Below are 25,413 nucleotides of genomic sequence, written 5' to 3'. Positions count from 1 at the left end.
TTTCCACCCAAAACCTTCTAAATAAAAATCTTCCTACTCACCACTTAATGGATCTAATAAGTATAGAAGTGTCTCACATGTGGCAGGTAGCAAAATAATAGCCTAGCAGGGACAGCTGACAAAGTCCCACCATTCATGTGGGAAAAATCAATTTTTTATATACATGAATGGAGCTGTCATACAATAGACCAAGGAACCTTGATGTCTCTAATGGGGAAAGAGAAAAATTACGTTGGTTACATGTGTCCACTGCATCAATTTGAACTCGAAGAATCCAGCAAACACAAATGCTAAGACTCAGATGAGAAAGTAAGATTCTGCGAGCACTTTATCACGTGAAGGTGTTATTGTCAGAACTCATAATAGGGTAACCCCAAAAGGGATGGGTATTCCATCTCTTTGATCCCCTTCTAAGAGATAATTAATGCTTATTCTTTGCTCCTAAAGAAACCCCTCTCTTTTTGCCCAAAGAACATAATAAACGCAATCTTTCTAGGAAAACACGGGTGATGAATTTGGCTATCATAAAACCTAAAAATCTCTATTTGATAGCAAAATCACAAAATTTTCTTCGCGGATCTCCATTGGATAGAATTCATCATTTCTTCCCTCTTGAGAATAAAACTCACTATGAAATTCTTGCAAACACTTTACTTCTATATTTCTCCACATCAAACCATGCATCCAACTTCCACATATATTTTCCTTGGCCCCAAAGATACACTTTGTGCTTTGACATCGATTGCGGGGCTCTAAAGAACTCTTGCAAAACTAGGAATTCCTAAATACTGGGATCGCACCCACGATGGTGTATATAGTTGGCCAAATGTAAAATAGATGAACGCAACACACAAATTCTAATGCAAGAAACCAAGCAAAAAACGAAAGTACACCACAATAACAATTTTACGTGTTCATCCCAAATGGACAACTTCCACAGCCTCAACAATCAATAGGGTTTAGATGTACCTTTCTCTCTAAGCATTGGAAAAACCATCTTTGACATTCCCATCTAAACTTGCTCTCTCAAAACATACCACATATCAATCTCCCTATTTTCCACTGTTATGCCGCTATCATAAAGAGACCTTGAGAGCATTTGAGAAACTTTTTCCCTCTATATATGGAAGTAGGACAAGTCCAAAACCCAATGAAAAACTGCCTCTTGGGAGTCATGCTTCTCTCTACATGAGGCTCCTCATCTCTCTCTTGGAGGTCCTACATTTCTCTCTCTCTCTCTCTCTCTCAGCTATGGATTCATGACCCCGAAAAGGATGGGTATTACATCTCTTTGATCCCCATTTACAGATATCATCAAAGCTTTACTTTCTCCCCGAGTTTTTTACTAAAGAGCATAATGCCTCCACTCTTTCTCAGGAAACATAGGAGTGATGATTTTGGATATCACAAAACCTAGCAAATGAGAAACTTGTGGCGGCTTGAATTTAAATTAGACATCACGCACATCATTGCTGAGAAGATTGGTCTACCATTTAAAGCTGCTCATCAAATGGGTAGAACACTTCAAATTTAGCAAAGCCAACTTTCCCTTTCATCATGCATGTGCGTGTGGGAGGAGGAGGTCGTTGGGTGACAGCAGATGTTGTGCGTGGTTTTAGGATATTACACATCCACCGTGATAAGATATTATCATACTTATGTAATTATATACATGCGCATTGGACATGCCCTCATTCTAGGCTCCTAAAACCTTGGTAAATGCAATATATCGCCTCAAAGAAGAAATAGGTTGGCCCTTGTATCGCTGTAGCCTTTGTAATGCCACACATTACTCCAAGAAAGGATTCAAGAAGACTTCATTAGTTTATACATCAGAACAACATCGAGTAAGTCCAAGCTCCAAAGCCCATCCCAATGGCACAAATCCCTCAAGAAACCAATGAAGTCAACGCTCTCAAACTCAAAGGGCATGATACTAATTTCCAAATCATAGAACCACTAGAAGAAACAGAATATTCCATTACTTGATCCACTTAGGCTTCTCATCCAAATCAATTGATTCCCCTACTGCTTACAATAGAGCTAAAGCACGAAGCAGCACCATACAGGCCAAAATGAAGCCAAAAATGATGGAAATTCTCGGAGACATGGAAAATCCAAATACTTAGAATTGAGTTGGGAATGTAACCATTCAATGCCTGTACTCATTAGAATAAAGTTGAAGGCTAAAGCAACAATATAAAGTTGAAAAGAATGTCCCTTGATGAATGAGAAAATATCAAATATCCTTCCACCAAATCATTATGTAATATAAATTACACCTCTCAAGGTAGAAAATCCCATGCCAACAAAATACATCAAAGCATTAAGCCATATAAGTTCTAACCACAAGTTTAACAACCAGAGAGTTCCTAGAGACTCAACCATGTCAACCCGCCTCAACAGCACTGAGTCCACCAAGTCTTGCAGAGACTCAATTGGGTCTCACTAAGTTGATTTAGATAGGCACTTGGACTCTGATCCAAGTCCATCTTTCTAAACTACGCTTCTAACCGATAAAATGTGCATGAATTTCTTAAAAAATCAACTGACTCACTCGGTGGTTGTGAAGATCCAACGTCACATCAATTTAAAATGTGACGAAATCTCCTTTTTTTGGCCAGACATAATGTGATCAAATATCACCAAAGGGTAATTTTTATAAAACATTCACCTAAATGGCTTATCTGTCCCTTTTTTTTTCTTTTGATGAACTACGTGGCTTACTTTTTCAGCTTCATATGGAGTCAAAATTATGGGATTCATGAAGTTGAGAAGTTCCTTAAATGTAGACAAAGACACATGTCAATGTGTATTTTCAGTGTCATAGAACACCCAATTATGCAAACTCTCTTTGAATAAACACTGTAATCTAGATGTTAAGCATCTTTTACAGAGAGTTATAGCATGATAGTGTTATCAAGTTGGATGTTCTCAGTTGGAAAACTGTTGTTTTCTTTTTAATAGTTAATAAAAAACTTAATATTCAAAAATCAGATCTAAGATAATGCAGTTCTACATCTCAGTGTTCTCGACTTAAAATACAAAGCATGCAGATAATGCAAGAGCTTGGCAGTATGTCAACAATTAGAGCAGGTAAAAATGGCTAAGAACTATTCACATAGAAAGGCTTCGAAACAGAATCCAACTTACTTCAGGATTTTCCATTTATGCTCCAAAACAAAGAGAGGGAGAAAGGAAGAACTAAAGTTTCTAAATGGCTCTTCCCAATCACCTTGTTTGCGGTTCAATAATTAAATCTCTTGTCACTTAAACACTTCAACAAGTTGTCCACTTCTACTTCCAGATCTTATTTTTAAAATTGCACTACTACTATCTAGAAACTATAAATGCTATATCTAATACAATGCTTGAAAATCAGCTGCAGAAGAAGTAAATAAACATGTTAAGGGAAAAGATCACATGGTGATAAAAAAAATATAACAATGGCAATGAGAATAGTTAATTCACATCATTATCATTTGTGCAAATTAAGATGCAAACAAAACTAAATAAACTAATTTCTTCACAAATGTCTACTGAGTATAAGGAAATTGTATTTGATTAAAAGAACCATAATTGAGCTCCATGTTGAATGTGTAACAGCAAATAAGACATGGACATTTCAAGAGATCCTCCCTCACGATAACCCAGCAATGGTCTCTTCATGCTGAGAGGCTAAACAACATCTACCTAATGTTCACACCTTTCAAACAACTAACCATGGTAAAGAAAGGAACTTCCAAAAATGATTCCAGACACCATATTCACCAAACATTTATTACAATAAAAATTCCTCCAAATCCACCTATTTAACAACTTTGCCACAATTTATATGAACAGCTAATTAACCAAACAGACTAATCTATCTAACTCCCACCAATATATCAATTTCTTCAGGTAAATTAACCCAGTAGTTCAGTACTAACTGATATTTTTCAATTGCATATAAGCCCCTCTTTAATGCTGAGGAAGCCCTTGTTCTACTGTTGCCCACATCTCAGAGTTAGATGGGAACTTTTCCTTCATTTCGCCAATGATTTCCTTTGCCGCTTCTATCTTTGAAAGCTTGACAAGTCCATTCACAAGAGACTTCATAACCTTAAAACTTGGAACCCAATCCTTCTCCATACTCTCCCTGCAAAGCTTAAACGCAGGTTCATAATCCCCACCTTCACAGAGATAATAAAGCAGCGCAAAATAGCAATTGCTATCAGGTACACAGCCCCTGCTTTTCATTTCAGAAAATACCTTCTTTGCCTCCTCCAAATTACCTTCCCTGCAAAACCCATAAATCAAATGATAAAATGTTGTAGTGTTGGGTCTTACTCCTTTGGATACCATCCCCCTAATTAAAGCCATTGCCTCTGATGATTTCTTCAATTTACAGAGACTCTGTATCCTAACATTATACGTTGTAACACCAGGATGACAACCATTCCTCTCCATAAGGTCCAAAACCACCCCAACCTTGTCAAATTTCTCTTCTCTATAAAACCCAGCAAGCAAATTGCCATAAGATATTGCATTGGGCTTGCAACCCTTCTTCCCCATTTCCTTCAAGAGAGCCAAAGCAGAATCAGAAGAATCTGATTCACACAAAGCCTTAATCATAGTATTATAAGTAACTGTATCAGGTTTAATACTATAATCCTTAGAATACTCATCAAACAACCTGGCTACCTCCTTGTACTTCTTTGCAATTATGCAAGAAGAGAGCAAGGCATTTAGGGACTTAACAGTTCTAGTCAAGTTGAGATCCCCCATTTGCTTGAAAGTTTGGATTGCTTGATCAAGCATTCCAGCCTTCCCATAAAGAAGAATAGCTTTTACCATGAAACGTTCATTTTGGAGGTCAGGTCTCTTCTTGTGCTCTTCGATGAACTCTCTAATGGCTGCAAATGACTGAGTAGCTGTGAGTTTCTCGACTGCAACAGTGTAGGCCACTCGATCGAGGTGACTCTCAGGAGTGAGAGAGGCCTCTCTGCATATCTGGAGTATACGTTCCGGATCTTTCTCAGATTTGAGCAACGCAAGAGCCGCTCTGCTCTTCTGTTTAGAGGTGAGGAAGGGGAGGCCCTTTGTGTTCAGGATTGATGGGGATGAAGCCGAGTAGTTTCGACAAAAAATGGCGGAAATCCTCAAAGCAAAGGCCATAGTTCAATGGAAACTATCACTTGGGCTATTCTGAAAGTTTGTTTTCTGTTTCCTGCCTTTCCTCGGATTTTCGGGGTTTTAAACTGTAAAAGCTTACAGGTAGAGGTAATTGCTCCTGGTTTTCCCAGCCTTTTTAAACGGTTTTGAATCCTCTAAAAACACCTAAAACACTAAAGACTATTTTGTCTGGCTTTTGAACCCTAAACCCCTAATATCGAAAAGAGGGTTTCACTGCGATAATCATTTTCAAAGACTGGAAAACTTAAAACTGAGTTGCACTAGTTCATACCAAAACCTAGAAAAACAGAAGGAAACGACGAAAACACAGCGCAAATATATTCTTGAGAGAGAAACAAACCAAATATTACTATTGTTCAGCAATTTTGCTGCTGGTTTCCACTGATTCAGAACAAGTACCAGGATTCCAGCAACGTCAGTCCGATCAACATTGCATTCTAGTAGCTGTTAAATATAATAGGTTAGGGTTTTCCGTAGTGAAGGGCCGAGGAGCTTAACGATGGCGCTATAGAGCTGATCTATGCCATTTTTCTTGACACTAATCAGTATTCCAAACATAGTGACCCGTTCCAGTCGGTCTAAAAATTATTAAAAACATATAATAAAAAATAAAAATACATTGAAAGCATACATCCAAATCAAATTTAAAAGGAGTTTAAAAAAATTGAATTTTAACAAATCGAGTTGTTCCCAAGAATATTTTCCTTTTTTGCGATGGGAAATGTAAAAACAAAAATACTTTTTTTTTTGCCAAAAAGGGTGCGGTCAAATAGTATTCAACAGTGGTTTAAAAGTCATCGAGTCGGTACGGAATCGACCAATTTGACCCGAAAATCGGCCGATTCGACCATTGGTTATCCCGTATCGATACCTATGTAAAATGGAGAATCGCCCGGTTCTTCTTTAGAATCGACGATTCTGAAGAGTAAATCGTTGCATGACGTCATGAATTGCCCGGCTGGCCCCCGTTATGTACATTGCATGACATCTTGAATCGTACAGGGCATTCTTGTAATTTTTGGGGTTAAAATGGGACACCTTGGTCATCGGAATCGCTCGGTTCTAGAGAAGAACCGGCGATTCTGTAAAGTAAATCGTTGCATGACGTCATGAATTGTCCAACCGTAAACTGCTGCATGACGTCATGAATCCCCGGTTGGCCCGATTCTGTACAGTAAATCGCTGCATGACATCTTGAATCGCTCGGTTGGTCCGGTTCTGTACAGTAAATCGCTGCATGACGTCATGAATCGCCCGGTTGGCCCGGTTCTGTACATTGCATGACGTCATGAATTGTACATGCCATTCTTGTACAAGGCATTCTTGTAATTTTTTGGGTTAAAATGAGACACATCATGAATCGCCCCGTTGGCCCGGTTCTGTACAGTCAATCGCTGCATGACGTCGTGAATAATCGGTTAGCCCGGTTCTGTACATGCATGATGTCATGAATCGTACAGGGCATTCTTGTAATTTTTTTGGCTGTACAGTAAATCGATGCATGACATCATGAATCGTCTAGTTGGCCCAGTTCTGTACATGCATGACATCATGAATCGTATAGGGCATTTTTGTAAATTTTTGGGTTGTACATGTACATGCATGACGTCATGAATCGTCCGGTTGGCCCAGTTCTGTACATGCATGACATCATGAATCGTACAGGGGCAATCTTGTAATCTTTTGGGTTGTACAGTAAATCGATGCATGATGTCATGAATCGTTCAGTCGTCATGAATCATACAAGGTGTTCTTGTAATTTTTTGGATCGTCATGAATAGTACATGGCATTCTTGTAATTTTTTGGGTTAAAATGGGACACCTTGGTTTTATGCATGACGTTCTTGTAATTTTTTGGGTTAAAATGGGACACCATGGTTTCATGCATGAATTGTCCGGTCGTCATGAATTGTACAAGGCATTCTTGAATGCTCATTCGAACAAAACATGTTAGTGTTAGATCCTATTTCCGCTCCCTTCTGTTCCCCGTCAGCAGCTAGGGGAGCAATCCAAGGTATACAAAACCATCATTTCATTAGGTCCTCCAAAACAAAAGAGTGAATCTTTCGTGTGTATGGAACTCAACTCGTTCTATTCGTAACAAGTCTAATCTAAAAAAATAAGTATGTATTCATCACATATATCATAGCATAAGTATGTATTCATCATATATATCAGAGCAGAACCGTTCGGAGTACAAAATGTTTTTAGGACTAGGAGCAGAACTGTTCGGAGTACATAATGTTTTTAGGACTAGGACAAAAATTTCAAATTAAAACTTTAGGAGTACATAATGCTTTTAGGACTACGACAAATATTTCAAATTGACATATATCAGAGCATAAGTATGTATTCATCACATATATCAGAGCAGAACGGTTCAGAGTACAAAATGTTTTTAGGACTAGGAGCAGAACGTTTTTAGGACTAGGAGCAGAGTGGTTCGGAGTACATTATGTTTGTAGGAGTACATAATATTTTTAGGACTAGGACAAATATTTCAAATTGAAACTTTAGATACCCATAAATTCTTCTTTTGTCAATCAAGATGTTTTTAGGACTAAGACAAAGATTTCAAATTGAAACTTTAGATATAGATGGATCTCTCAAAAATTCTTCTTTTGTCAATCAAGATGTTTTTAGGACTAAGACAAAGATTTCAAATTGAAACTTTAGATATAGATGGATCTCTCAAAAATTCTTCTTTTGTCCATCAAGATAAGATGTTTTTAGGACTAGGACAAAGATTTCAAATTGAAACTTTAGATATAGATGAATCTCCCATAGGAGGGAGATTTCAAATTGAAACTTTAGATATAGATGAATCTCCCATAAATTCTTTTGTCAATCAAGATAAGATGTTTTTAGGACTAGAACAAAGATTTCAAATTGAAACTTTAGATATAGATAAATGGCAATCAAGATCTCTTTTAGGGTAAAAAATGTCCATCCAACAACCTCCAAGCCCGGTGCCTTTAGCCCCAAGCCCCACGTTGCTTCATGCGTTTCACACGTGGTGGGGGACTGGTAACAAAGTAGTATTTATTCCCGTCAATTTTCTTTTGTGTTTTTGATTTGGGTTTATTGTAATAAAAGGTAATAGCTGAAATGTTTATATAGTATAATCTTTGAGTCAGGCAAATAATAGCATATTTTGAATGTGGTGTGTTGGTTATAATGTCTTTTTTTCACTTGGATGTTGCAGGTTCAAATCTAGGCAAGTTTCACATCCTTCCTTTGGAAGAAATTTTTTTTAAAATTTCTTTTCAAAAAAATAAAGTTTTTTTCTTGTCAAAAAAATAAAAGTTTTTTGTAAAAAAAATATATGGTTCTTGTAAAAAAGAAGAAGTAATACAACAAAATTTCTTTTTCTTGTCCAAAAAATAAAATTTTTTAGTAAAAAAAATATAAGGTTATTGTCAAAAAAAAAAAAAAAAAGGTAATACAACAAGTATTTCTTATAAAAAAAACAAAAGGTTGGATTTGTTATTATTTGTAAAATAAAATAATTATAAAATGTAAACCAACAATTTCAATTTTAGTTTATAATATTATAGTTAGTTAGGTTGTAATAATTTTGGATATAATTGGTTAGGTTGTAATAATTAGGGTTTTTTTTTTTTTTTAACGGATTAGGCTTCTCCGCCAATTTGAGATTTTGTTGGTCATTTTTCATTGATTTAAACCATTATTATTGTAATCCATGTATGATTATATACGTCATCCATGATAATTCTATGATTTTTCTTTTGTGTGATGTAAATTTAATGGTTAAAATATGTTCATACAAAGAAAGAACATCTCAATATTTGCTTATTGATGAAAAAATGAAAATTAATAATGTAGTACCCCGATTTCTTATTGGTTTCCTAAAAAACAACATTTATAATGAATTTTAATAATTTTTTTGGATTTTTTTTAAAGCTTAATCTAACCGATTCGGGCGATTCCCAATCTGGATCACCGATTCACCGATCCGGATGGGTTTTTGGGGTGCCTGATCCAGGGCACCGATCCATTTTTTAAACCACTAGTATTGAACAACAAGGCTTTTATATTAAAAGTTTATGTCATAGCCTTAAAATATGTTTCTTTCTCTCATTATAAAATTTAAAGCTTAAAAAATAGTGTCGATCAAACATATTTATGAAAACATGAAAATCTTGAAAATTGACAGTTCAAAAATGCGTTACAAGATGCATTATTTCCAAAACTTGAAATACATTTTTTTCTTATTTCCATGCATCTTGATGTCGAGATGATCAATTTGATGATATTTGCCTTTAAAAAAAGTTTTGAGGTAGGCCCTAATTTGATTGTTTAGAGCTTAGGCTCTATGTAAACGTTTCATTTATAAAAAAAATAGCTAAATGGCTATAAAAGTATTCATATCATAGATACACCAAACAAAAGGGGCGGGGGCACAATTAGCCCCCAATGTTACTCCCATCCTTATTTCGGAAAATATAAAAAACTTAGTTTCACATAAATTTGAGATTAACACCCCGATATTATTAGATATGGAAAAAGTTTATATAAAGTGTAACTTTACTTATAGAAGTAAGGTTGCAATAATCTATATCATTCATTTTATTTTGATGATGTAGATTTAATTCGATCTAAAAAATGATTCTATTTTAAATGATACTTTAAATCCACATCGTCCAACTATAATAGATGGTATGGATTACTACAACCTTACTTCTACGAATGAGGCTGCAAACCTAATATAAAATGTAAACATAACCATTAGATACAGGATCCTAACATCAAATTTATTTAGGGACATGAAAACTCATAGTTTCCAGTAAATATCTAAAAATTTTAATTTGACAACTCCAATTTTTTGGAGCCTAGAGAGAAATTATTGTACCATAAAAGACTCAAAAAAATGTCATCTACTCTATTGGTGTAAATCCCTTGAGGGAAAAGTTTATATATAGCCGAGCTTCTAAACAATCAAATTAGAGCCTACCTCAAAAATTTCACTAGAAGAGGTTGTTTTGATGTCCAAATTGATCATCTCAACATCAAGATGCATGGACATAGGAAAAAAAATGGATTTCAAGTTTCAGAAATAATGTATTTTGTAACGCTTTTTTGGACCATCAATTTTCAAAATTTTACAGTTTTCAAATATCTCTTGATTTACATTATTTTTGTAGCTTTAACATTTATAAATAAAGATGAAAATATATTTTATGGCTATAAAAAAGATTTCCAGTATTGAAACCACATTTCTCGACATCATTCGAAGGTAGGCTCTAATTTGATCGTTTAGAGTTAGGCTCCATACAAACTGCACCCATCTCTTAAAAGCCACTCCCCTTGTCACTTCTTATATATCTGGGTTCGGGGAATATATGCTATATGACCTTTCACTCTTGGTAGAAGGAGGTCACAAACACTATTTACCATTAGATATGAAGAATTTGGATAGATGGGAGTGTATCACGACATTCAAGAAATTTTATTTTAGACTTTATATCTAATAAATTATGCATTTCTAACTACACAATTTCACATCTAACAGTCAATAATAATTGTGACCTCCTTATATAGAAATTAATTATTTTATTATATATATTTCCAAAAGGAAATGAAAATATGTTAGCATCTTATGCCACTTCTTAAAAATATATTAAGATCTTATCCAGGTTCAGGACACCTTGCACCACTACTACCAAAAAAAAAAAGAAAAAAAAAGAAAAAAGAAAAAAAAAACAACTTGTTAGGCTTGTAACTGTTATGTACATTATCTAATAGTAATAGTAGTAGTCCAACAAACGACATTCGCTTCTCCCAAGGGATTGAAACTTTGCATGTTTGAGATGGATACACTGCGACCCATTATAGAGGGAGAAACTTGTTATGTTCTCTTTTTTATTGCATATTCATGTATTTTGTTTGATCTAAAATTTTAGGTTCCATAAAATAATCATCGAAAAATTATCTAAAATATAAATTTTGAGTTTTTCATTAATATGATTTTTATATAAGATTGTACATGCTATTTATTTTATGTAGGCTTGAAATTATCTTAAAAGACATACTACTTTTTGATATTGTATTAAAAGATGTATCAAATCTATACCATTTAACTAAAGTGGACAACGTAAAACCGTAACCAAAATTCAAACCATCTATATTTAATCTCAAGAATATATTTTTTTCATGCACATACAAGTTTATTTTTCATTTTTTTTTTTTTTTCTCATTTTTGAAAAAGGTTCCAAGAGGTTAATTAGAGAAAGGGGGAAATGCTTGCATGGAAGACTAAAATCTTGGCTTCTTTATCATCAGATAATAGCTTCACATTTATACTTGGTTTGCTTTGTGATATGTGTGTTTATAACTTAGGTGTGGCTGGTATAAGGCTGCAACATTGGCTGCAACATTAAACAATCATAAGATGTAATTTTGGTGTCAAGAATTTTTAAGAAAGGCATGAGAATCTATTTTCATACCTAATTATAAAATTTTAAAATCTAGAAATAATTCAAATCAAGTATATCTATAAACACATGAAAATCTTGAAAATAGACGGTCTAGATAATTTATTACAAGATGCACTAACTTTTAGGACTAAAAAACTTTCTATATTTCTATAAATCTCGATGTTGATATAGTCAATTAGAAAGTTTTTCAAAATAAAAAAGTTTATATAAGTACAAGGCTCTAAACAATCAAATTAGGATGCACATCAAAAATTTGAGTGGACGAGGTTTGTTTTGATGCCCAAATATCGTCAAATTGATCATCTCGACCTCAAGATACATAGACATGAGAAAAAAAATGATTCTAAGTTTTAGAAATAGAGTATCTTGTAATGCATTTTTTACTATTAATTTTCAAGATTTCATAGATATGCTTGATCTACACTATTTTTGGAGCTTAAATTTTATAATTAAATATAAAAATATATTTTAGAGAAATTATCGCTATTATACCTTAATTTTAAGAAAATCGTAAAAAAAACCCCAACTTCCCAAAACCTCGCCCACACCCTTTTTCCCAATGTTTAGGATTTTTTAGACGAAATACCCTTTACGGTAGTCTTTCTACCGTAATACATTTTGAATGAGTGTATTACGGTAGAATGTGAAGATACATTACGATACTTCGACTTTTGTAATGAACATTACAATAATTTAAAGAACATTACGATACTTTAATTACTGTAATTAATGATTTAAAAAGCGGATCGGTGACTTGGATCGGCCACCTCAAAAACCGATCTGAATCGACGAATCGGCGATCCAAATCGGGAATCGGCTGAATCGGTCGGATTAAAGCTTCAAAAAAATCCGAAAAAATTATTAAAATTCATTATAAATGTTGTTTTTTAGGAATCCAATAAGAAATGAGGGTACTACATTATTAACTTTCAGTTTTTTTATCAATTTGTGAATATTGAGATGCTCTTTCTCTGTATAAACTTAAGTATTAAATTTGCATCACATAAAAAAAAAATCATAGCATTATCATGGATAAAATATATAATTATACATGGACTATAATAAAGAATAGACTGAATCAATGAAAGAATGGCCATTAAAATCTCGTTTTGGTAAAAAAACCCTAATCCGCTAAAAAAACCCAAATTATTACAACCTAACTAACTACAATCCAAAATTATTACAACCTAACTAATTATAATATTATATACTGAAATTATAATTATTAGTTTACATTTTATAATTATTTTATTAGATAAATAATAACAAATTAAAAATATTTTATAATATTATCTAATTTAAGAAGTATTATTGACAACTGTAAGAAAAATAGTACATTACACGATTTATAATGTAAAAATTAATAAATAAAGTAAAAGATTTGGTTTAAAATTGCCTATTAATAGTATATATTTACATTATGTTTTCATTTAATGATGTTTGGGAATTATCCCACATCGAATGATGAGTATTCAAATATGCTATATAAATAACTATGTAATTGAAAGATTAATACAAGTGTGAAAACTCTAGGGCATCAGTGCACATGCACACAGGCATGTGCACGCACATGTGGAAGTGGCATGTGTCGCATGTGTGGCATAGTGGGAGTGATGTGTGTCGCACGTGTGGCACACATGTGTGACATGTATGTGCGGTCGTATGTGTCGCATGTGTGACATGTATGTGCGTGTCGTACGTGTGTCACATGTGGGAGTGGTGTGTTGCATGAGGCTTGAACCGGTGCACGCGTGAGACACATGTGGGAGTGGTGTGTGTTGCATGTGTGACATGTATATGCGTGTCGCACGTGTGTCACATGTGTGTCGCACGTGTGACGCGTACACACGTGTGAAAGTGTTTTGAGGCTTAAACCGGTGCACGTGTGGGAGACTGTGTATGGCTTGTGTTACACGTACACACGTGTGGGAGTGGCGCGTGTGGCACTCGTGATGCACACATGTGCGTGCACATGTGGGAGTGTGTACGGCTCGTATCACACTTACACACATGTGGGAGTGGTGCGACGTGTCGTACACGTGGCACATGTGGGAGTGGTGTTTGTCGCATGTGTGGCATGTATGTGTGTGTCGCATGTGTGACATGTATGTGCATGTCGCACATGTGGCACATGTGGGAGTGGTGTGTGTCGCACGTGTGGCACATGTGGGAGTGGTGTGTCGTACGTGTGACGCGTACGCACATGTGAAGGTGTTTTTGAGGCTTGAACTGGTGCACGTGTGGGAGTGTGTACGGCTCGTATCACACGTACACACGTATGAGAGTGGTGCGTGTGGCACGCGTGATGCACACACGTGCGTGTATGTGCATGTGGTACGTGTGGGAGTGTGTATCGCTTGTGTCACACGTACACACGTGTGTGTTCACGTGTAGGAGTGTGTACCGCTTGTGTCACACGTACACACGTGTGGGAGTGGTACGTGTGGCACTTGTGATGCACACACGTGCGTGTATGTGTGTGTGGCACGTGTGGGAGTGTGTACTGTTCGTGTCACACGTACACACGTGTGTGAGTGGTGTGTGTGGCACGCGTGACCCGTACACAAGTGTGAAGGCTAGAACCGGGAGGGAACCGGCTAGAACCAAGGGGGGGGGAACCGCTAGAACTGGGAGAGAACCGGTGGTTCTGCTCTGGAACAGGGCGGTTCTCGGTTTTGTGCTGGAATCGGCACGGCCTGTGCCGATTCTCGAGTCGAACCGAGCAAGTCCGATTCGACTCGACGATTTTTAAATCATTGACCGTAATACATAATATATTCTGCATGACATTCTTAGTACCGTAATGCTTTAAAAAGCTTCAAACCGAAGCTCATATCATATCTACCCCTCTCCTCCCATGCTATACGAAATTAAACCGTAATGCTTTGAAAAGCTTCAAACTGAAGCTAACATCAGAGCTACCCATCTCCTCCTACCACGCTCTGCAAAATCAAAACCAAGAGATACAATTTTTTTTTTTTTTTCTTAACGTGTATACCTTATACAGATTACCCACCACCATGAGGGTATTTTGTAAAAAAAAAAAAATGGTTCTACAAATTCATAGAGAGAGAAATATAGGAACTCGAAACATATTTTTAGAAAGCGAAAGAGAGGAACTCAACCATGTGGGTATTTTGCAGGGGATTGATCTCAAACTCAGATCCGTGCTGTTAGCAGTTGTTTATCAAAAGCAATTGAGACTCTCGAATAAGGGAAAACTTATGCAATCAGCAGGCGCAATAATTGAACTATGTAATGCATATAGGATTGGGGAATTCCCATATTGGTTTCGTCAGACATAGACAACAAGCCTCCAAATTTGCATCACATTAGCAACTCTCTTGAATTCAGTAGGAGTCGCAACAATTTCTACTTTGTTGTGATAGTACTCACCGTACTTTGTAACTCTCCTCTGGCAAAACTTCAGCATAAGTTTCAGACTAAGTTTATGATGGCACAAGATAAGAGGCTGAAAGCCACTATTGAGGCTCTTGTTAACATGAAGGTGCCCAAGCTGTATGTGTGGGAGACTCATTTCAGATTGGTCCTTGAAGCCTTGCGGAAAGTTGAATACAAGTGGTCATCATATGAGGAGAGCTTACGATAGTTTCTTGTTTTGGTTTATGCGGATACCTTTGGCACATGCTATTTGCTTCAAGTTCCTCTCTACCCTAGTAATGTTTTTACATTTGTTGTAACTCTTTGCCTTGTTCAGGACCCTATACAAATGATTCTTGACATTGTTATCCAAGCTATTTTTCTCTCTAGGAATTTGTAGAATCATTTTTTTTTCTCTGAAAGAAAAAAACTTTTCAAAGCATTATGGTACTAAGAATGTTGTGAAGAATATATTATGTATTACGGTAATTAAAATAGCGCAATGTTCTTTACGGTATTTAAATTACTGTAATGTTCATTACGGTACTTGAATGTATCTTTACACTATTACCGATATTTTTGTCTAAAAAATGCCAAAAATTAAGTAAAAAAAAGTGTGGACGAGGTTTTGGTAAGTTAAAAGTTTTTTTTACGATTTTTTTAAAATTAAAGTATATTAGTGACAATTTCCCTATATTTTTAAGGCGGTCACAAAGATTTTTAGTATTGAGGTGAGTTGGCAGCTGCTCAAACTTGATGCACGACAACATTGAAGATATATTAAGTTTTGAGTAATGATTTTATGAAACTCGTTCACTTTCATGTATATAAGAATTTAAAAGATTATCATTAAATTTAGTACAGATAAGTTATTTGAAAGACGGACTTGACCTTTTTTTATAGATTTATATCAAATTTAAGAGCGATCGTTTGATTCGGGTGTAGGCCTCACAAGGTCATTTCCCTATACTTTTTTTAAGTCAAAAGAGGGAAGTTCGTCGGGCTATAAATAGGTACAGATGCAGAAATAACCAAGGACCGAGCAAGACTGCACTCTTCATAGTCAGAAGAGTATGGAGATGAAGATAGTAATGGTGGTGAAATTCTTCTGTGTTTTTGTGATGATTGGTTGGGCAAGAGCATGGACAGGGGAAATCAATGGGAGAGTGATGTGTGATGTTTGTGCTGATTCATCTATTGGACCTGAAGATCACATCTTGGAAGGTAATTGGGAAGAAGTTCTCTATTTTGTGTTCATCTCATCTTGAATCCAGGCCTTAATTTATTATTATGGATCATGTTCGACAATTCCTTGAGGTTTTTCTCGTTTTGACTAATTCTGAGTTTTGTTTTGTGTTCATCTTGAGAAATCTTGGGTTTTCTTTTATTTTCTGATTACAATTTCATTGATTTTTGGGTTTAGGGCTTCGTCGAGGGGTCCGTGATTTCATTGCTATGTTGTGAACTGTACTGGTTTTCATGAGTTCTGTTGGATTTGATAAAGATTATTATATCGGGGCCTCTTTTTTTGTAGTTTAAGATGGTGAACCATGCTGTCAGTGGTCATAGAATTCTAGCTTCGTTATGTCATGATTGTTTTTTAAAAAATCTTTGGTTGTTATATGATCATTTGCAAAGGCAAACCAAGATATGGAATTAGGAATTAATGTATACAAAATGAAAACATGAATTCAGGATTTGTCAAAGTGGTTTCGAACTCAAGGTTTATTTAGGTGAAGAATTTCCATTGGTGATGCCACCTTTGTGAACTTTGATTTTTGAGGTTTTGTTTGGGTTTCCATAGAACTGGATTCTGATTCTAAGACTTGTTTATAGATTATAGTTGGCAGTTTGTCTATGAGATTAAACTTTTTGCTGAGTTTTGGAAATAGCACTGAGCTTTGGCTTTTTTGTAAAGCTTCATGTTCCATGTAGTATATATCTGGCATTCTATTTTTTAGATCCAGTAATTAGTTTTAGGAATGTATAAACTCAAGGCTAGCAATAGTTCATCATTCTACTTGGATTTGAAATCCTGAAGCTATTCATGATCTTCTTTAGAAAAGTTAACTGCAGGTAAATATACAGAGTGAACGAGGTTGAACTCACACACTATGGAAACCATCACCACTATAGGGAACTCCAAGAAGCCTTCTCACTCCTTAAGCAGTCCCACATTTTAATCCTCAATGTTTACAGTAGAAACTCAATGCTAGGACGCCCTCTGTTTGTCTTTGTGCTTATAAGAGAGGTCAACTGCAGAATTCTCGTCATGCTTCTCATGTGGGGTGATATAAGTTTGAACTTCCATGGTTTTCACATTCTTTCTTATGTGGGCTTTGATGATTGCTTTCCATAACTGAAAGGCTTGGGCACACCATATGGTATAAGTATGAACTTCCATGGTTTTCACTTTCTTATTTGCGCTTGATGATTGCTTCCACTAACAGGAAGGCTTGGGCACACCCTACAGCCGTCACTCACTGGCTTGTTGATATAAGTGATTGGCTGATGTTGGTCAGGAGAGCTGGTCTAAAATGGTTGCTCAATGGTTTTGTCCAAGGATAGAGAGGGGGTAGCTTTGTGTCCCAAAAGTTGTGATGTGACTCTCATTTATATTGTAGATTTTGATTTGCCATGCCTATGGATGTAGCACTTTTGGGGTGAACCACGTAAATCTGTGTTTTGGGTATGTGTTAAGTACACCACCCTAGTGAGATCCACGTTTAGTTTCCGCACAAAAGACGGTTCTGAAATCCTATCAAGAACCTTGAGGGGCCCTTGCGCATCTGTGTAGAGAGAGAGAGAGAGAGAGAGAGATGGAGTGGTTTCTGATCTACCAGAGAGAGAGAGAGAGAGATGGGGTGGTTTCTGATCTACCTGAAAGGGACAGAGTGTTTCCATTATAACTCATTATTAAAGGGAAAGGTTCGAATTTATGCTTATCACATGAGGGAAGGGAAGGAGAGAGGTTCGGATATATGGTTATCAAAGGAGGGTAGGGAGTCAGGTCGGAGGAGTCTTATTTATGTTGTTGGATTCTCCATTTTATTTGTCTTAGCATAATCACATATCGCTGGATGCTTGACTTATGATGGCTTGGGGTATTCAAAATACTGGCCTTGATCTTATTCGGTAATTTCAGTTCAAATTAATAGAATAAGAATTCAAAATTTTCCAATTTGTCTATCGCAAGAACAAACACTGGGATATCAATTTTATGGGTGCCATCTGCTTTTTTTGGCCTATATCTTATGTTATTTATGCTTGTCTCATTGGTCTTTTTTCTGTCATTCTCATAAAGATATGGATCTGCTTTGCCAAGCCACTGAGTGAGATTTGTATGATACATTCCCTCTCTAGTACTTATGTGAGACAATGTGTACCGCCCATCTCTGTTCTTTGTCAACCACCCGTTTCTTCTTACCATTTTATTTTTTATTGTAAATGTTATTAAGTACTATTAAATTACCATCTTATCTCTCATAGGTGCGGAGGTGGCTGTGCTGTGCATTACCAAGTCTGGGGAGGTTCTTAATTACCAAGCATTCACCAATTCGAAAGGCGTCTACTCAGTGGCTGAGACAATGCCTGAGAGTAACCGATGGGATTCATGCTTAGCAAGGCCAATCAGTAGCTTCCACCACCATTGCACCCAACTGAGCAACTCCAATCGAGCCATCCACTTCTCTTATAGCCGACCTTCTGGTTATTCTCACAGTCTCAAGCCATTCTTGTATAAGCCTAATACCACTCCCCTTTATTGTTCTTGAAGTGGTGTTGGTCCCTTGTTGAAGGTGTCGATATACATAATCAATATGGCTGATTGGGGAAAAAGAAAAAGCACTTTCATGTATGCAAGTTAGAAAATTGCTTATGTACTGAGAAATGCCTAAATGGCTGATTATAATACTATCTGAAGGTGATTTGCTGCGAGAAGCTTGATTTTGGGAATGACCTCTCTGTCTCTCTCTCTCTCTCTATATTTGTGGGCGTGGGAAGAGTGAGGGATTGCAGTTCTATTGCTTGGATTATGTGGTTCTCATGTGCCCTCAATGCACAAAGGCAAGACGATAAAGTGGCTGAAGCCCTCTATATTATAGGGAAGAGATGGAGATGGATTGCACTAATGCAGGTACTACTGCTGTTCACATTTTTTTGGAGAGAGAGAGAGGGAGGGGTCGGTTGGCATGCACAGAAGAGTTCTATGAAGATTGCATTTGTGAGTCGTTTGGGGAAGAATTTAATATTTGATTATTACTAGGAGTAAATGTCCCCAAGTAGGATTCGAACCTACGACCAGTCAGTTAACAGCCGACCGCTCTACCACTTAGCTACTGAGGAACAACGGGAGATTAGATCTCATAGAGTTCAACTCCCATTCTCAACTCCAGATGTTTAAAATACATGAGTGGAATAGGATAAGTGAGGTCCAGAGCTTTGTGATTGGGAAAGAGTACAGATTTTGCGTTGTACTTGGTCCCCAAAATGACTTGGACCCAATCCAGATCTGGTCCAAGTTACTTTGATCCGACCTAGACCTAGGTTGCGTCTGGGTCGGTGTGAAACGTAGTCAGATCGGGTCCAGGTTGCCACCCAACCACAACCTTACTTCTACATGTAAGGTTGCCACCTAATGCAAATCGCAGCCTCTGTTTTTTAGGTAAATCTGTGGTAGGATCTGAACTTGGGAAATATTGTTGCATTCATCAACACCGTAATTAATCAACTCAAGCGCTAAATGGGTTTACAATCATAAACCAAATTGTTCTACATCACATATGCGTAGTTACTAAAAAAAGGAAATGGTAGTTTGGTCCTTCATGGTTCTCTCTTTAAGAAGTGATTGGCGTGTGTGTGCACGGGTGCATGAGGTAAACGACAAATTCACTGAAATTTAAAACACGAAAAGGTCACACCACTTGCAAAGAGTGTATCAAGAACAGAAAAAGGTTACACTTGTATATGGTTCAAGGCCATGAGTGTGTTAAACTATTACCATCTGTTACCATCTATATTTCCAGCACTCGTCTTTCTGTGCAAAGTTTGCTTCAAAAGTGATCACCATAGCGAAACCTGCTTCTATTGCCACCCTTAGATATAATATGCTGCAAAAAATATCTCAGAAACGATCAAAGCAAAAACCTACTTGTAACATTGCGTTGTGTATTCATATTCTCTTCATTCTGCACAAAAATTGCAGTCAAAATAACCACCATGGAAAAGAAGCCTATTTCTATCATCATTTCAAAGCCTTCCTCCAAAACAACCATCAGAGCAACCTACTTCCATCATCTTGGTATACTGTTTTCTGTACAAAATTTGTCTCCAAATGAAAGCCCACTTCCATCAATAAAAATGCAAAAACCAATTTCTATCAGTCGCTCTATCATCAAAGAAATATCCGTCTTATCAAGCTCTTCCAAATTATCTTTCGAGGATACATGCCAGAATAGACCACACCCTTCCTCAGAGCCACCCAAAGCAATGCCTTCTTACCAAAACCCTTCTTCATAGGTCTTGACTGAAAGAAAAGTATATGGAAATCCTCTTCCTTGCTTTCATACTCTGATTCATCCCTAATCTCGCTCTCCATCTCCTCCGAATTCTCCTCACCAGTCTCACTTTCACTCGGCTCAAAAATCACTCCATATGGGTTGTCCCCAAAGATCTCATGCATCTCCCTTTCATACACAGAATCAATTAACATATTAGCCATAATCAATCTTTCTAGCCTCTCCCTTGGATCAAGTGAAGCAAAACAGTCCCAATCAGCATCATGAACTAAAGCATCGCCATTATCATCATACTCCCAAACAGTATCTCTATCCTAGTTAATCATGTCATCACCAAAGGAACCATCGGAAGTGGGTCCTGAGTTCAAAGAGGGCGACTGGAGCCTTTAAGCCAGAATCCTTAAGGAAACCTGGCTTTAGTCCAGCTAGCGAACCTTTTTTAGCATTCCCATTTGATTTGCTAGGCATTTTTGGTTTTGGATCGATGAGGAAACCTGGTTTTAATCCACCTAATGCACCTTTGGGAACATCACCATTTGATTAACTTGAGTTTTGAGCTTTGGAGCACTAAGAAAACCAGTCTTTAATCCAGCTGGTGCCCCTTTAGAAGGGATGTCATTTGATATGTTGGTTGTGTTTGGCTTTGGAGCATTGAGGAAACCAGGGTTCAATCCAGATAGTGAACCCGTAAAATAAATGCTCTTTGATTTGGTCGAAGTGGGTATCGCCATTGGGGCCGAGTATTCAAAGCTTGCATTTGGTCCCTCACCTCTAAGCTTCAATTTGGCACCTAAGGGAACATGACCATCCCGATCAGTTACATCATTAAGGCAATTGGTTGCTAAGCCTTTTGCATTTGGGTTTGCTTCAGGTCCTTTTTGGCTATCAACTTTCACCCAAGGGATCTTGTCCTTCACTTCTTTCATTAGGCCTTCAGTGTGTTCCCTTGTGCTATATTTAGGGCAAGTTGTATTGTTGTCACATACTAACCTATTCTATTTCTTAACAAAACTCTAATTGTTTTGGCTCTTCTTGCTCTTCATTTTCAATACAAAACCAAGTAAAACCACATCAATTATCACTGAGATAATGCCTTTTAGAATGACTCACTCCACTTGGAATATTGCCTCTCAATAGTCTCAATTGGTGAACCTCAGAATAAAAAAGCCGGGGATTCTTTGGATTGAGCTCCCTTGAGTTTGCATTGACAAGCTAAGCAGATTTTTTGGGCTGTTACACTCCGATTTATGGTCCGCAAAACAGTGGATATGGATTTTTTTTAATGATAACTATAACTTTCATTACTATACTTTTTTATGTACAATGACAGGTACAATTGCAAAAATGTACAAAAGAATCAGTGTATACATCTAGCGAAACAGCTGGAAAGACTTACTTGTTTCTTTACATAAATACATAATAACTATGACTTTCATTACTCTACTGCTCCATGTAAAACAGAGATACAAGTACAAAACGTACAAAAGAATCAGTGTACAAATCCAGGAGAAACCGCCTGTAACATTTAGTTACTCCCATTTCAGTCAGATGCTACAGTTATGGATTTGTTGTTTGCATGACCCCATTACTAAAGTTCAAAAGTGTGGGATTTGTAGATCTTTACCCTGTTGACGTACCCTTTTTAGTCTACTACAAAGATAGCAAAACTCTTTGCTGCGAATTTGGATCTAAATTCCATGGATCAACTGAGATGAAGGTTCTTATGAGGATGTTCCAATTCAATTATTCAAAAGAGGTATGATATGCAATGATTTAAAAGCCTCTCTTCTGATGTTCAGCCGTGATTGTAGGCGCATTCACTTTTCTTCTTACAGTAATTACAGCATGCTTGTGCCTCATTGTAGAGTTTTAATCATGAACATGCAAGTTTATTGGTTAGGGGATGGTCTACTGCATTCTATGCTCGATATGATTCATTAGTGCATTACGTGGTTTTCTTTTGGGTGTTTGTTGGGCCGAGGCATTTTCAGTTTGAACACTTTGATAGGAGCTTGTGCCATCAAAGGCCCGGGTGGTAGTACTCTGAGTTTTGTTTGAAAATTCGTAGTTTTTGGTTTGACAAGAAGTGAGCCTACTTTTGCTAACAACTATAGCTCCCATTATTCTCCAATATATAAAGCAAGCCCATGCTTTCATGCTGAAAATGAGATCTTCAATGGGTCTCAAATCAGGTGAAGAACAATGTTAAACCTCGTAATTTGAACTTGGCCAGTGTGCTTTTCTAGGATAGGAACGAATTTTGTTCTTTGAACCTTTAACTACTAGAATGTTACATAATAAATACAGTTTTGGTGGGACTTTCACACTATGCTCTGAACCATATCCAAACTTTTTGGGAGTTGTAATGAACTCAATTCAGTTTATGTGGCTGATGGTAGTGTGAGAAACAAAATTACTGACACTCGTGATGTTGCTTACATGATTGGTGATTTTAGTGCTCGCAATGCCATTAAAGTACTTTATAGCGACATCTTGTTGATTTGTGAGTTGACGTGAACAATTTGGAAGATGTGCCTTGAATCATGTAAAACCTTACACTATAGTAATATTATACTCTAATGGGAGTGCGGTCCATGTGGGACTAATGAGGCGTTATGCTCGACTCACCTAGGTTAGGTGGTCTTGCCCGAAACTGGAGTCCAAAACCTTTACCTTTGAGCATAAGGTAGAACTGTAGAGAGTTTTCAGGTTTACCTTTTATTGAGGTTAGAGCTGCCCCATGGTGGTTTAGCTAGGTAGAAGACAAACTCTTGTGAGAGGGTTGGAGGCTTGTGAAGACAAAGGTTAAATCCTCAATGTTACCACCACATGGCATGTACATATGATAAAGGCATGTATGGGAAGTGACTCATTGGCATAAGACATGTATATGCTAAAAAGATGATTTTTATATCATTGCGATAATGTGCACATGTCCTTGGGGATATGACTTGTCCTTGGGGAAACCTATAATCGACACACTAGACCTATTATTTGCCAGTTCTAATCTACCAAATGAGCCTTGTGTTCTATTGGATTGGTTTGAGAAGATAGACTGATGACTATGTGAACTAGGATTGGTTAGATGTTTTTTCGATGCTATCCAAACTATGCCCTAGTTTATTCCTAAAAGAGTCTAACCACACTTTGAACATCTATTTAAGCAAAACTAGGCACACTCGTGCAAGATATAGACTAAGTATTGTGCCTATAAGGTCTAATAAAGGTGAGGACTTTAAACTTTATCTTAACCCGTCCTAAGCTCGAATAAAGGAGGTAGGTTGCATTAGGTAGGCATCCAATGTAAAACTTTACCACATCTTATCATGAATATTGAACGTATGAAGGATGGAAGAACGTGATTCATATAGCTGGCCTCAAATAATTAAGATAATGCTTAGATGATGATGATTGAACCTACAATATACTACTCAATGCTAGGACATATATATAGTCTAGGAGTCTCGCATATAATCTGCCCTCAAGTCATCTTTATCTCTTTTTAACTTCCTTTTTTATATATTAAGCCACACCCCAATAAGCCTCACTTCACATACTCCATCTTAGTGCACTCTAGGGCACAAAACATATTCTGTACCAGATATGTTCTATTATATGTGATTCCAGTATGTTCTCATTATGCACTTCGATAAACGAGGTTACCCTGGTTAGTCAAGACTCTAAGTAATACATTATTCGTTCTAAGCATCGATATCTTCTTAATCTCACGTCTTACCCAAGAAGGACAATGTGAGGACCGAAACTAATATTGAATGTTTCGAATTTATTACTAAAGACATCAATTGCCTTGGTGAATGAATCAAAGAACGCACGAGCCACCTCTAGAACCTAATAACCAACTTAAAAATCCAATTTTTCCAATGAAAATAATCATTTATTGATATTTAGATAAATCCCAAACTTTTGGATACAAAAAATGTATGCTACATAAGTCTTCTACCTGAGAGAGTAATTGTACGATAAGCTCCCATGGGGGCACTATACATGTGCTCATGACAAAATTTCAAAAGACAAAACATTGGGTTCTTAATGGGTGGGGGCTAGCTGGGGATTTTCATGTAGGGCCTAGTTTTGGACTGGATTTGTGCTGCATTTTAAGGCCCGTGGGGCAGGCCTAGTAGGCTCCAAATATTTTTGGGCCAGATGCGGGCTACCACTAGCCTGCCCTGATTTTTATCACATAATATTAAGTACTCCTTTTGTATTTTTATAGGGCATGTCCGGCCGAGCCCGATTGTTTCTTGGTCTTGGGCTGGGCTGGGCTCAGGCCTCATTATTATATACAACATCTCACTTTCTTCGACTGACAGAGTTATTCCATAACCTTAGCCTCAACTCGACTAAGTGAATTTGTAACCTTACCCTAGCCTCTTCCAAAATTAAATTTCTCGTGGCTCAACGTAAGTTTGGCCCAACCTAAACCCGGTCCATCAACAGCCCTAAATTGTCCCCTAATTCCCAAAACATTCAAACCGAAAAGCAATACCAGGACAAAGATATCCCGTTCCAAAATCTCAAACCTTAGATGTTTTGTCTTAAAAACTCTTTTTTTTACTTTTTTTTTTTTTTTTCATGGGTGTAGTTTATATGGAGCCTAGGCTCTAAACAACCAAATTAGATCCTACCTTCAAATAGTATCGAGAAATGTGGTTTTAATACTGGAAATCTTTGTGATAGCCTTAAAACGTAATTTTATCTTTATTTATAGAGTTTAAAGCTTCAAAAATAGTGTAGATCGACATATCTATGAAAACTTGAAAATCTTCAAAATTGACGGTCCAAAAATGTGTTACAAAATACACTATTTTCAGAACTTGAAATCCATTTTTTTTTCGTGTCCATACATCTTGATGTCGAGATGA

General features: G+C 36.7%; 2 protein-coding genes and 1 non-coding gene across 3 annotated transcripts; 1 reads left to right on the top strand and 2 right to left on the bottom strand.

Annotated features, from left to right (window-relative positions):
* Window positions 1-3,540: 3,540 nt before the first annotated feature.
* PPR336 (pentatricopeptide repeat 336) lies at window positions 3,541-5,729 on the bottom strand. The gene has a single exon (XM_006858062.4). It carries the CDS (start codon window positions 5,155-5,157, stop codon window positions 3,961-3,963), a length of 1,197 nt encoding a protein of 398 aa, XP_006858124.1. The 5' UTR covers window positions 5,158-5,729; the 3' UTR covers window positions 3,541-3,960.
* Window positions 5,730-16,054: 10,325 nt separating this feature from the next.
* On the top strand, window positions 16,055-18,950 carry LOC18447978 (Pollen Ole e 1 allergen and extensin family protein). The gene is made up of 2 exons (XM_006858060.4): window positions 16,055-16,238; window positions 18,504-18,950. Exons 1-2 carry the CDS (start codon window positions 16,088-16,090, stop codon window positions 18,785-18,787), a joined length of 435 nt encoding a protein of 144 aa, XP_006858122.2. The 5' UTR covers window positions 16,055-16,087; the 3' UTR covers window positions 18,788-18,950.
* Window positions 18,951-19,286: 336 nt separating this feature from the next.
* On the bottom strand, window positions 19,287-19,358 carry TRNAN-GUU (transfer RNA asparagine (anticodon GUU)). Its single transcript has one exon. It is a non-coding gene; the product is annotated as a tRNA-Asn (tRNA).
* Between the last annotated feature and the right edge of the window lie 6,055 nt (window positions 19,359-25,413).

Source organism: Amborella trichopoda, chromosome 2 (assembly GCF_054954075.1).
Source record: "Amborella trichopoda isolate Santa Cruz 75 chromosome 2, AtrichopodaSantaCruz75HAP2 v2.0, whole genome shotgun sequence".
Lineage (NCBI taxonomy): Eukaryota > Viridiplantae > Streptophyta > Magnoliopsida > Amborellales > Amborellaceae > Amborella > Amborella trichopoda.
The sequence above is the reverse complement of the archived record's forward strand: the minus strand, read 5'-3'. Positions and strand labels throughout refer to the sequence as shown.

Excerpts from the sequence above, each read along its gene's own strand:
- PPR336 (XM_006858062.4), bottom strand. The coding sequence starts at position 5,157 with ATGGCCTTTGCTTTGAGGATTTCCGCCATTTTTTGTCGAAACTACTCG.
- LOC18447978 (XM_006858060.4), top strand. The coding sequence starts at position 16,088 with ATGGAGATGAAGATAGTAATGGTGGTGAAATTCTTCTGTGTTTTTGTG. Across the intron at positions 16,239-18,503 it reads TGAAGATCACATCTTGGAAG|GTGCGGAGGTGGCTGTGCTG; the intron begins GTAATTGGGAAG and ends TATCTCTCATAG.